The 12,593-nt window shown below is 46.7% G+C and overlaps 1 protein-coding gene across 1 annotated transcript in view; it reads left to right on the top strand.

Moving 5' to 3' along the window:
* The window catches only part of calcrl2 (calcitonin receptor-like 2), a 121,582-nt gene that overhangs the window by 90,414 nt on the left and 18,575 nt on the right, over positions 1 to 12,593 (top strand). Inside the window, exons 5-7 of the mRNA XM_084334220.1 lie at positions 2,796 to 2,908; positions 6,742 to 6,833; positions 7,365 to 7,491. Of these exons, the coding sequence (XP_084190346.1) occupies positions 2,796 to 2,908; positions 6,742 to 6,833; positions 7,365 to 7,491 (332 nt within the window). The remainder of the gene's footprint in view (positions 1 to 2,795; positions 2,909 to 6,741; positions 6,834 to 7,364; positions 7,492 to 12,593) is intronic.

The raw sequence follows: 12,593 nt of genomic DNA, 5'->3' as shown, positions 1-12,593 counted from the left end.
TCGTTTTTTCATATCCATTTTCAAAGCATCTACAAATGTGTTACTACACATTAAACAACATTATTTAATGATGAACAAATCAAGTACAAACAATGTTGATAATGAGTTATAAATAATGTAGAACTAATCTGTAAATGTTATACAAATATAGTTATAAATGATTTAATAATCATTTATGAATGTATATAAATGGTTTGTTCATGATTAGTTCATTATCTACAAATACCTTATAAATGTATTATAACAGGGTGTTATTATAAAGTGCTACCAAATGTTTTTTTAATTTTTTTGTATAAATACATTTTGAGTTCATTTTCATAACACGCTAATTTGCTGTGTAATTTATTAATCTAATTAACGCGATAAACTGACAGCCCTAATAATTATTTAAGTCACTGGAATCATCTTCATGTAAAGCAGTGGTTCTCAAACCTTTTCTGTCTGGGCCCCCTTTGGTGGACCAAAATCCTTTCAGCCCCCCCTTGCCTGAATATATTTTTCATGAAATGGGCCAAGTATGGCGGCACGGTGGTGTAGTGGTTAACACTGTCGCCTCACAGCAAGAAGGTCCAGAGTTCGATTCCCGCTTGGGGACCAGGTTTCCATGATGCCAGGTACCCAGGTGGGGTATCTCCCAGGCCCTTCTGTGTGGAGTTTGCATGTTCTCCCCGTGCTCGCAAGGGTTTCCCCCCCGATAAGATAAACCCAATGGAAAAACATGCACAACAACAGATCGCTAACGCTGTGGCGTACTTGACGAAGACGGACAGGAGCACTTGGATTGGTCCCCTGGCGCGGCTCACGTTGATGCCTGTCTGCTCCCGGCTGCCCTTGGGGGGGAAGGACGACGGGATGGGTTAATCGCAGAGACAAATCGCATCGGCGATCCTAAAGAGACAATGCATGTGTGTGTGTACCGGTGTGTGTGCTATGCTAAACTAACCGCTGTGTGTACCGCTAAAACATTGAGTGTCGTTGCATGCCGAATAAAGACCTCTGCAACAGGTCCTGCATTATTATTATTATTATATTAAGTTTAAATGTATTGAAATAACATCAATATCATGAGCTTTCAAATTGTGCAACCACTTAACAATAACATTCTATCAGTAACAATAACCAAAAACTGAGGGGTACAAATATGAAATGTGCAATCCCTTTGCTAGAACAATAACATACATAACAATACAGTTCAATAGACACTCAGACTGTGCCTTTTAAAAAATAGAGAGAAATCTCACCAAAAGTGACATAAGCTTCATCATATTTTCTTGACTTGGCTTTTGGTTTATTTACGTTACCGTCACACTTGTTTGTTTCTGAAGCATGTCATTCGCCTGTCTTCCATTTTGTCCCCGTCAAATATTTCTCCATTCTGTTCACCTACTGACACTTATCCTCTCCTATTGGCTGCCCCATTACCAACAAGGTCTGCCCTACATTTTCAAAAGCCTAGAGAAAGCTTGTCTTAAAGGGGAACTCCAACATTTTGGGAAATTAGCTTATTTAACATCTTCCCTGGAGTTAGACAAGAAGATACATACCTTTTTTGTCTCAATGTCAGACTTTGCAATCAAAAGTTAGGGGGCTAATAACCCTTGCCATAATTTCAGTGCGCCCCCTAACTTTTGATTGCAAGGTCTGACATTGACCCCCTTTTCAGGAGTTGACCTAGAGCCCACCAAGGTCATGCATATCAAATTTGGTCAATGTCAGACCTTGCAATACACTGTAAGGCACTGTAAGGCTACTGTCCTGCCTCACTTCCAGTGATGAAGCTAAGCTATGCTAACGGAGCGTCTATTCCCAAAGCTAAAATGCACGCACAGAGACAAAAAAGGTATGTATCTTCTTGTCTAACTCCAGGGAAGATATTAAATAAGCTAATTTCCCAAAATGTTGGAGTTCCCCTTTAAGGTTACTAATCATCATGAGTTATGCATGTCAATGTGATAGTATTTTTCATTGCATACGTGCGTCTTTGGCGTCTATTCTATCCGCGCTGCCTTTTTTCTATCCACGTTGCGTCTCCATCTATCTGACTCGGGAACACACACATAATACACATAATATGAATGAATTAACCCATTCAGTTTTGCAGAATCTTTGGAGAAAGCATGGCACTTGAGACAAAACACACTATATCCTATATAATTGTATATGAATTCCTCTTGTTTCTCTGTTTACATACATTGCTTACAGCTTGTGTTATATTACGTTTTATTGTATTTTCTTTTTTTGTGGCCATCTTGGTCTATATAACCTGTTGTCAATGTCATAATTTATTTATATACTTATTGTTTATGTGTCTTGTAAGCCCATATGGGCTGGGCATACACCTGTATGTAAGACACGAAAATAAAAAACATCAAATCAAATCTAAATCATTGAGAGCAAGGGAACGTGACAGTGCGGTTTGTTTATTGTTGTGCGCCGTGAGAAACACACCGACGTCAAAACAATAGTAATAGCACGTTGGTTCTACGTAAACAGACCCCCGGTCGCTTGCACCCCCCTGTCATGCCTCTGCCACACTTTGAGAACCACTGATGTAAAGGAACAACTTGAGCACAGCTTTCCACACATTTGGGATTTTACCAGAATCAAACTCTCTAGAGTGATACTCATAAAATCAAACTCTCTAGAGTGACACTCATAGAATCAAACCCTAGTCTAGAGTGACACTCATAAAATCAAACTCTCTAGAGTGACACTCATAAAATCAAACTCTAGAGTGACACTCAGACTCTAACTAGAATCTAACTATGTGTCATCCCGGCTCTGTCTCCCCATAGAGAAGGTGACCAAAGTATGTAACCCTGACGGCCAATGGTTCCACCACCCAGAGAGCAATCGCGTCTGGTCAAACTACACCCAGTGTCAGGCCTACACCAAGGAGAAGCTCAAGGTAACTAAGTAAATACCCTACTACACCAAGGAGAAGCTCAAGGTAACTAAATACTAGGGATGTCCGATATTATCGGCCTACCGATATTATCGGCCGATATCGGCATTAAAATGTGATATTGGAAAATATCAGTATCGGTTGTCAAATTCTTTTTTATTTTATTTTATTTTTTACATTTCTATAACCTTTATTTACCCAGGCAAGCAAGTAAGAACAAATTCTGATTTTATTTATTGTCAAAAGTATGCATAATGTTGTGTTAATTCCACAACAAGAGATATGTAATGTTAATTACCTGAAATTATTCCATTTTTTGGGGGGGGAAACCCTGCATATATCGGTATCGGTTGATATCGGTATCGGAAATTAAGAGTTGGACAATATCGGTATATCGGTATCGGTAAAAAAGCCAATATCGAGCATCCCTACTAAATACCCTACTACACCAAGGAGAAGCTCAAGGTAACTAAATAACCTACTACACCAAGGAGAAGTTCAAGGTAACTATAGTGATTCTAGAAGGAAACCGATGTGAGGCTGATAAACGCGACTGAATGACAGCAGATGCTTCTCTATTGTCTACGTATTTATTTTCCTGTCACCTGCTTCCTTGCCCACAGACCGTTCATGATGCAGGAGTCTGCCTCTGTTTTAGGTCATGTAATTGAGCAACAAGTGACTGTACATTGTTTTTACGCTAAGTTAATGTTAATGTTAACAACTTCTCTGAAGTTAGCCAGCTAGAAGTTAGTTTGAGTTAGGTGAGTCTAGCTGAACAATGGAGAACAACAACACTGGCAGAATTGTGTACTTGCGTGATATGCTCCTCTGCTTTCGAGACAGAGTTGCAGCCCCACCGAAACTACCAGCCAAGATTAAGATCCACAGATGAGGAACAAGAGCTGGCATGATCAACCTACTCCACCCCTACACTCCAGCACAAGGCCTCCGCTCCTCCAACTCCGACCTCCTCACCATCCCCCGCACCAGGCGTTCCACACTGGGAGACCGAGCTTTCGCTGTAGCTGCCCCCAGACTGTGGAACTCCCTCTCCCCCCTCATCCGAGGCTCTGACACCATCAACCTCTTCAAAACCAAGCTAAAAACCCACCTGTTCACACTTGCCTTCACGCAACACGGCCCCGCTCCCAAGTAGCCCACCCCTGACTCTTTTAAGCCACAGATTCCGTTGTTTTGTTTTGTTGTTTGTTTGTTTTGTTTGTTAATTTCAACCACTTCACCCAATTGGACAGCACCTTGCTTCCTTCTTTATCTCTTTTATCTTATTAGTTTTTTCCTGTTGTTACTATACACAGATATTCATATATATATATATATTTTTTTATCTTTTATTTTTTTTCAACATTTTTCTTTTTCCATCCTTTCCTTGTACAGTGTCCTTGAGTCTGAGAAAGGCGCTTCTCTCTTCAAATCCAATCTATAAATTATTATTATTATTATTATTACAATAGAAGATTTAAGCCTCTGTCGTTATGGCAAACGTGCAATCGCTGGCCAACAGATGAAAAACCAATGTGAGTACAAGGAAGCTAGCTTATTGTGCTTCATGGAGTCCTGGCTGAACGACAATATCCCTGATAGCACTATTGAACAAGAGGGCTTCACGGCGGTGTGCGCCGACAGGGATAAACAAAGCGGCAAGAGTAGAGGCGGCAGGCTTGCCGTCTTTGTTAATTCCAGTTGGTGTCACCCTGGGCACATCACCATTAAAGAATGCATCTGTTCCAACGACATATTATCTCCCACGAGAGCTAACATCGAGTGCAATGGCGGCACAAGCGAGTGCCGTCATCCACTCCACAGTCGTGGGACAAAACACCCGGATGTGTTTATTTTCATGAATGGGGACTTCAACCATGTCAAACTCAACAAGACCCTGACAAACTTCACCCAGTATGTGACCTGCAAGGGAAAACAAGACACTGGACCTGTGGACCTGCTGTATGCTAATGTCAAGGAGGCATATAGCCCCCCCCCCCCCCCCCCCCCATCACGGACTACCTCACCAACAGACCCCAGTATGTCAGACTCCAGGGCAGTCAGTCAGATGTGTTGGTGAGCAATACCAGCGCCCACCAAGGAACTGTGCTGTCACCCTTCCGGTTCACCAGTGGTGTTGCTAGCTTATATGCCGCCCTGGACAAACCCCCCCCTAGCCACTGCTGTTCACCCTCTACACCTTCAACTTCTGCCATAACTCGAGTGGGTGCCACCTACAGAAGTTCTCAGATGACTCCTCCATTGTAAGTTATATCAGACAACAATGAGGAGAAGTACAGAGCCTTGGTGGAGAGCTTTGTTGGGTGAAGCGACAGCAACCACCTCCAACTCAACATCAGCAAGGAGCTGGTGGTCGATTACCGGAGAGGTAAGAAGAGGCCCCCCAAACTTGCATCACCATCCGAGGGGATGAGGTGGAGATGGCGGAGACATACAAATTCCTTGGAGTACACCTGAACAACAAATTAGACTGGTCGGACAACACAGAAGCCCTCTACACGAAGACACACCACTAACCGCCTCGGCCAGTCCTTCGTACCAGCGGCCATCATGTTTCCACAACAGTGGGCAGGGACCACTACCAGCAGCCAGAGAACTAATGGCGGCAGAACTCGAGAACTACTAGGAATGTCTGAATACTAAGGGCGGGATCCACTAAGAATGGATTGCGTGGTTTGAATTGCACCCTTAACTGCGCAAAATCCGTCCATAGATTCTGGCTGTACAGGACGAAATGTATAGGATTGATTGAGCTGGCAACCTGTGTCTCCGGATGATTTCGGTCTCAATTAAATAAAAAAGGTGATATTCTCCTTAAAAATATTCTTTCACGGACACTTATGATTCTTCGATTTCATTACGATGCCTGTGTCTGGCAACAATTACTGCTGCCATGACCACCTGTGACGCTCGCATGATGCCTCTTTATAGCGCTTAGGGATCTACGCTTATTTACCACCACGTCTGTGAAGACGGCAGGTGCGTTGCGTTAACTGGTCGGCGACGGCCTTTCCTGATACCGAGCAGATTTGACGAGGCTCATTTACATAGAAAGGGGACATGTTCCGCCCATATTACCTCATTTAAATACGCGCCAATTGCACCGGACGCAATACTGACGGAACGCATGCGCCACCTCATTTCACCAGTTGCGCGTCCTCTGTGGATACCAAACAGAGTTTCAGAGCCATATGCACCGGCTTTCCGTCGGAAAAAGCTGCGCAAACCCTTTGTGGATCCCGCCTTAAGTATGTCAGACTCTTACTATCAAACCTGCACGAACTACAACGTATGACGTATGCCAGTTAGGGTACCTTGTGTATAATGCACCTGTGTATAGTGTTTACCTTACTTTACTCATAGTATATATTCAGATTATAATTATTTATTGCCTATATTTATTGTAACGTATAATATAACTCATAGGGCATACAGACCCTCTTTTGATTGCACTGTTTATTTTTCTCATAGTTAATTATATTATTTACACTGCTTATTTATTTTCTTCTCATTATTTCTTATATTCAGATCTAATTGTATTGCCTATATGTATTGTCTTTCTACTATTACCCTGCCCATACCTGTACCTCCCCTCCCCTGTGCTGCTATGACACCTGAACATCTCCCAAGTGAATCAATAAAAGGCATATTATAAATCCTTTCTCTCTCTCTATCTCCCTCTTGTCTCTCTCTCCCTTCCTTTAACTTCTCTGTCACGCTCTCTCTCTCTCTCTCTCTCTCTCTCTCTCTCTCTCTCTCTCTCTCTCTCTCTCTCTCTCTCTCTCTCTCTCTCTCTCTCTCTCTCTCTGTAGTTTGCCTATAGCCTGTTCTACCTGGCCATGGTAGGTCATGGTCTCTCTATCGTCTCTCTCATCATCTCGCTGATCATCTTCTCCTACTTCAAGTAAGTCTTGACCTGACCTTGGATCAGCCCAGCTGACAACATCAAATGTAGTTCTCAGGGGAATGTATATGTATTGTACAGGTACACTTTCTGTGTCAAAAACTGAGAACTCTACCATAGAATAAACCATGTTTGGTTATAAAAAGTAAAAGAAAAAAGAATAATGTATGAAATAGTTATACCTGATGACATCACACGCTTTCACTGGTTTATAGTACAATACAGTAAAAGGTATTAGGTGTTTACCTGCTGGCATGATCTTATCCCTGTTTCTAATAAAGTTTCTAAAGACTTAATGTTGCTCTAATCCTTTTCTGACCACAAGAGCAACAAGAGCCATTGTAAACAGAAATATCCGTCCTCTCTCTGTCTCTCTCTCTCTCTCTCTCTCTCTCTCTCTCTCTCTCTCTCTCTCTCTCTCTCTCTCTCTCTCTCTCTCTCTCTCTCTCTCTCTCTCTCTCTCTCTCTCTCTCTCTCTCTCTCTCTCTCTCTCTCTCTCTCTCTCTCTCTCTCTCTCTCTCTCTCTATTAGGAGTCTGAGCTGTCAGAGGATCTCTCTTCATAAGAACATGTTCTTGTCTTTCATCTTTAACTCGATCATCACGGTTGTCTGGCTCTCTGCTGTGGCCAACAACCAGGAGCTGGTGGCCAGCAACCCTGTGAGTAATAATAATACATGTATGTGAGTAATAATACATGTATGTGAGTAATAATACATCCATGTGAGTAATAATACATGTCTGTGAGTAATAATACATGTCTGTGAGTAATAATACATGTATGTGAGTAATAATACGTCTGTGAGTAATAATACATGTATGTGAGTAATAATACGTCTGTGAGTAATAATACATGTCTGTAGGGCTGTACCGAATAGTTCAAAGCTTCGAAGCTTTGTTCATAATGTTGACATTCAAATTCTAAATCAACATTCGAATTTTGATAATTTTTGTATATATATATATTTGTTTTATGTGTCTATTCATTCTGTTTAAACTAAGGCCGGGCCGCGTGAATATTAAAGGCAACCAACTTGTGTTCAGCTTTTCTCTGATTGGCCACGACCCCCCGCCCCCTTTTGCCGCGAGCGCGGCAGAGATCCCTGCAAGCGGCAGAGGTCCCAAATGAAATGAATGAAGCACGGAGCATAATGTATAATGTTATTTCGCGGTCGCAGAGCATAATGTGTAAGGGATAATGTATGGCTACGAGGTCATTGTCGCAAAATAATTGACCGACACGGAGTTTAAAATACAGAGGCGCCGCGCCGAGGTGTTTTAAACGTAGTGAAGGTCAATTATTTTGCGACAATGACCGAGTAGGCTATACATTATCCCGCTTATTACATGGCTAACTTACTAACAATATACCTAATTCATTTGACAAATCGCAGTTGTTCTGTGGCTCTGTCAGCCCAAATAAAGTGATTATTATTATCGCGGGCAGCCTCTGGCTCCGCTGTCAGTGCAGCGCTATACATTATCCCGCTTATTACATGGCTAACTTACTAACAATATACCTAATTCATTTGACAAATCGCAGTTGTTCTGTGGCTCTGTCAGCCCAAATAAAGTGATTATTATTATCGCGGGCAGCCTCTGTGTTCTGGGCTGGCTCCGCTGTGTTCTGGCGCTCGTCGCTCCGCCCCCTGTCATCGCCGGCACGGCAGTGTCTAATTGCACTGAAACAGTGTGTCAGTGGGCTTGATTGCGAACAGCTGCGCTCTGCGGTCATTATTGAAAAATCTGCGGTCATTATTGAAAAATAATGACCGCAGTCGGGGGGCTATTGACCAATCACAAGCAAGCATTTCGGCGAATGTGAAAACGCCATGTAATAAATAATGTTATTTCGCGTTTGTAACGTCATAACATCAGTGGAGGCTGCTGACTGATTAATAATGTATAATGTTATTTCGCGGAGCATAATGTATAATGTTATTTCGCGTTTGTAACGTCATAACATCAGTGGAGGCTGCTGACTGATTAACTAGAAACTGTACGCTGTAACGTTATATGTTATTTCGCGTTTTTAACGTCATAAACCAACTACCAGATTCACTCGTCACTGTACATCAGTGGACTTGGAGGCTGCGTAACTGACTGATTAACGATAACGTTATGTAGATAACCTAGTTATATTAGTATTGGCTGAGCGTCCCGCTCTGAGCCTTATGAGATACCCCTTATCTCCTATGATACCTACTGTATCTCCCACGAAACAACTACATGCACCCCACCTGTCTGGGGCCCCGCCCCCATGGTGGCACCGCCCATATAACCGTGACTCTGGTCACCAAAACACCCTTCCTCGCCAAATCCCGTCCCAGGAAAAGATCCCTCAAGAGGGAACTCAGGGCCGCGCAGAGCGGGACGCTCAGCCAATACTAATATAACTAGGTTATCTACATAACCTATCGTTATATATCGTATTTGCTTTCGCGTCCCGCTCTGAGCCTTATGAGATATGGGGAAGAGCGGACGCGAGACCCGACAAATGTACCCCCTGAGGACCCGTAAGCCTACATCAAGGGGTGCAGGGAGCCCTGTCACCCCATCCTTCCTAATGAAGGGGGGGCGCAGTCAACTCCACCTGAATGCGAACAAGAGGGAACTAGAACCCCTTGAACACACCGTACAGGCGGAACCACGTGTGACTCAACACACTGTGGCCCATACCCATACACTCCTGCTACCCGACCAAAGGACGGGAAGCAGGAAAGGCCACAGACCCCAGAACCGCCTGGGAGACAGAACCCCCGGTCATGTCCATGAGGTAAAACCTTACAAAGGGACCCGGGGGCGGTTAGGTGGCCGAGCGGAGATTGCGTTCGTCACCAACCCCGGAGCTGTGAGCTGGATTCGCCTGTTCGAATCCAGCTCACAGCTCCGGGGTTGTCACCAGCTTGGCTGGCCGTCTGCACTAATACAATTGGCTGTATTAGAGGGTGGGAGAAGCTGGCGGGGTGGGTCCGGGTCGTTGTAAACAGCGACTCCTACAGTTCGGTCGGGGCGCCTGCTAAGCGCGGATAGGACTTGAGGGGGATAGTGTGGTCCTCCCACACGCTACGCCCTCTCGATGAGAATCCGCGCTGCCAGGTGAAAAGAAGCGGTGATTGGCTGGACGTGTGTCGGAGGAAGCACGTGGTAGCCTCCACTCTCCCAGATGATCTGACTGTGGGGGGTAAGTGCGCAGCGACCAGGAAGGGACTGGGAATTGGCATACGACTAACATTGGGATGGGAGAAAATCGGAGGAAAATGGAGGGGGAAAAAGATAAAAAAAAAAAAAAAAAAAAGGGACCCAGGGAGGACCATGAAGCTGCAGCACAGATGTCCTCCACCGAGGCCCCACCCAGGAGAGCGGCAGAAGCAGCCACCCCACGAGTGGAGTGCGCCCTGACGCCCCCAGGGGGATCCTGCCCAGCCAACGTGTAGCAGAGGGTAATGCCCTCGCACAACCAATGGGACAGGCGCTGCTCCGACAGTGCCTTACCAGCACGAGCCCCACCGTAACAGACAAAAAGCTGGTCGGTAACCCTGAAGTCCTGAGTACGGCTGAGGTAAATCCCCAAGCACGGACTGGACATGACGGGTGAAGGCCCGCATCTAACTCACTAGTGTGAGGAGGAGGACGAAACGCCTGAACCACAATATCCCGGGAGCGGAAGGAACTCCGGATATTCTTAGGCACGAAAGCAGGATTAAGTCGCAGAGTGGCACCGCAATCGGTCCGAAAAGACAGGCACTCTGGACGTACCGAGAGAGCACAGAGCTCACCTACGCGTTTAGCGGAAGTGACAGCCAGTAGGAACGCGGTCTTGAAGGACAGCTGTCCCAACGGCGCCTGCTCGAGCGGCTCAAACGGGGCCAAGGACAACCGACCGAGGACCAATTGAAGATCCCAAGTCGGAGCCAAGGAGCGTTGCACCGGCTTAACGCGTTGAGCGCCAAGCAGGAAACGCTTCACAAGAGGGTGGCTGAACAAGACATCCCCTCAAACCCCTCATGATAGGAGGATATAGCTGCTGCATATACCCTCACCGTCGAAACCGACAGTCTATCAAGGAGAGACTGGAGGTAACTAAGGACAGCATCCAGGGGGCAGGAGACTGAGTCCCGGCCCCCCGCCTTACACCACACTTGGAACATACGTCATCTGCCCGCGTAAGCGCGACAGTGGAGGGAGCATGCGCATTCCAGATGGTAACACCATCAGGATCAAGAACCTGCGCCCCTCAACGTACCCGTCCCAACAACTGACCTAACAGATGTATGGGGAAGAATCCCTGGCGGCACGGCATCGGTCCCAGACCCGCCTGGCCATGTCCAGACGTAATCCTCACCCGTCAGGATGAGGACCGCCCCGCGACAGTACACCTGCACCCACATTCTCCCTGCCGGGGACGTGGGGAGCCCTCAGGCCGCGCAGATGGAGGACGCCCATAGCCAGCCGCCCGCCGCCTGGTGCAGACAGGGGAAGCGTACTCCTCCCTGTCTGTCGATACACGACACTGACGTTGTATCGTCCGTCCTGATCAACACCATTTGTGGACCAGAAGGACCGCTTTCAACACCAACACATTGAACGTAGCGCAGACCGGGCAGCATGGTTTGCCAGCTGCCCCCTACTGCGTTGGCCCGACCCGTCACCAGCGAGGGAGGCGTCGGTGAAAACGCGACGTGAGACAGCGCCGTAACCGTCCTAGGACGGAACCTCCCGAGCGTGTTGACAACACGCTCTGAGATGGATGCCCATAGCCCTCCAACCGTTGACTGGGAAGAGGAGTACTCTACATCCAGTCTACAGCAACCCCAGGCTGGTAGAGACCTGCCTGGTACGAGACCTGACGATCCACCTTGACCGCGAAGGACCAGAACGTCATCAGGGCAGAACACTCCGTAACCCCTGACGACGCAGAGGCCCCAGTGCGGCCTCCACGCACTTGGTGAAGATGCGGGGAGCCAGAGAAAACCGAACGGCAGCCTCTGGTACTCATACGCTAACCCTGCAAAGGAAGCGTAGGTAAGCCCTAGGATGGAAGATCGGAGATGCGTATACGCATCCTACAGGTCTATGGAGGAGAACCAGACCCTCACCTGACAGTGTTCAACAGGTAGGAGATGATCCAAAAAATGCTGAACCTTCCCATGGGACAGGTCCAGCCTGGGTCTTACACCCCTCCCTCCAGACTTCTCAGGCAGAGAACACCGGGAGGAGAACGCCACGACGATGGCTTGCTTCGTCCACAGAGATGGGATCTCGTTGACCAGAGCTGTCACTGCTGGAGACCCTGATCAATAGGGTCTGTACCAAACCTGAAAACGGGTGGGGTTGTGTAAACACAAGTCCCCGCCTCAGCGTTCTCTCCATCCACCTCGACATATGGTACTGCCGTAGTCATATGTGACAACACTCCCAACGCACCCGCCGTCACGTGGAACTGTAGATAGTTGGCCCGGTCCCCCCGCTGTGCGTAGCCAACCCTGGAACCGTGCGAGCAGCGCGTTCCGTGTCGGAACATCTGACCCTGACACCACCCACGAGGCAATCGCACCCAAGGGGGAACCCCGACAGAAAGGGCCGGTCTGATACGGGGGGCTTCCGATGAAAAAAGCCCCCCCACTGAACACCCCTCCAGAACATGCTGAGGAGTTGTTCTGCAGCCGGACATGCAAGGTGTAAGGCCCCCATGGGTTCCTACACACCGTAGCCCTGCAGTGATATTACTACCACCCCAAATCATGTGAGCTGCGACCACT

Source organism: Notolepis coatsorum, assembly GCF_963971535.1.
Source record: "Notolepis coatsorum genome assembly, chromosome: 17".
Lineage (NCBI taxonomy): Eukaryota > Metazoa > Chordata > Actinopteri > Aulopiformes > Paralepididae > Notolepis > Notolepis coatsorum.
Note: the sequence above shows the minus strand (reverse complement) of the source record. Positions and strands in the feature narration are given on the sequence as shown.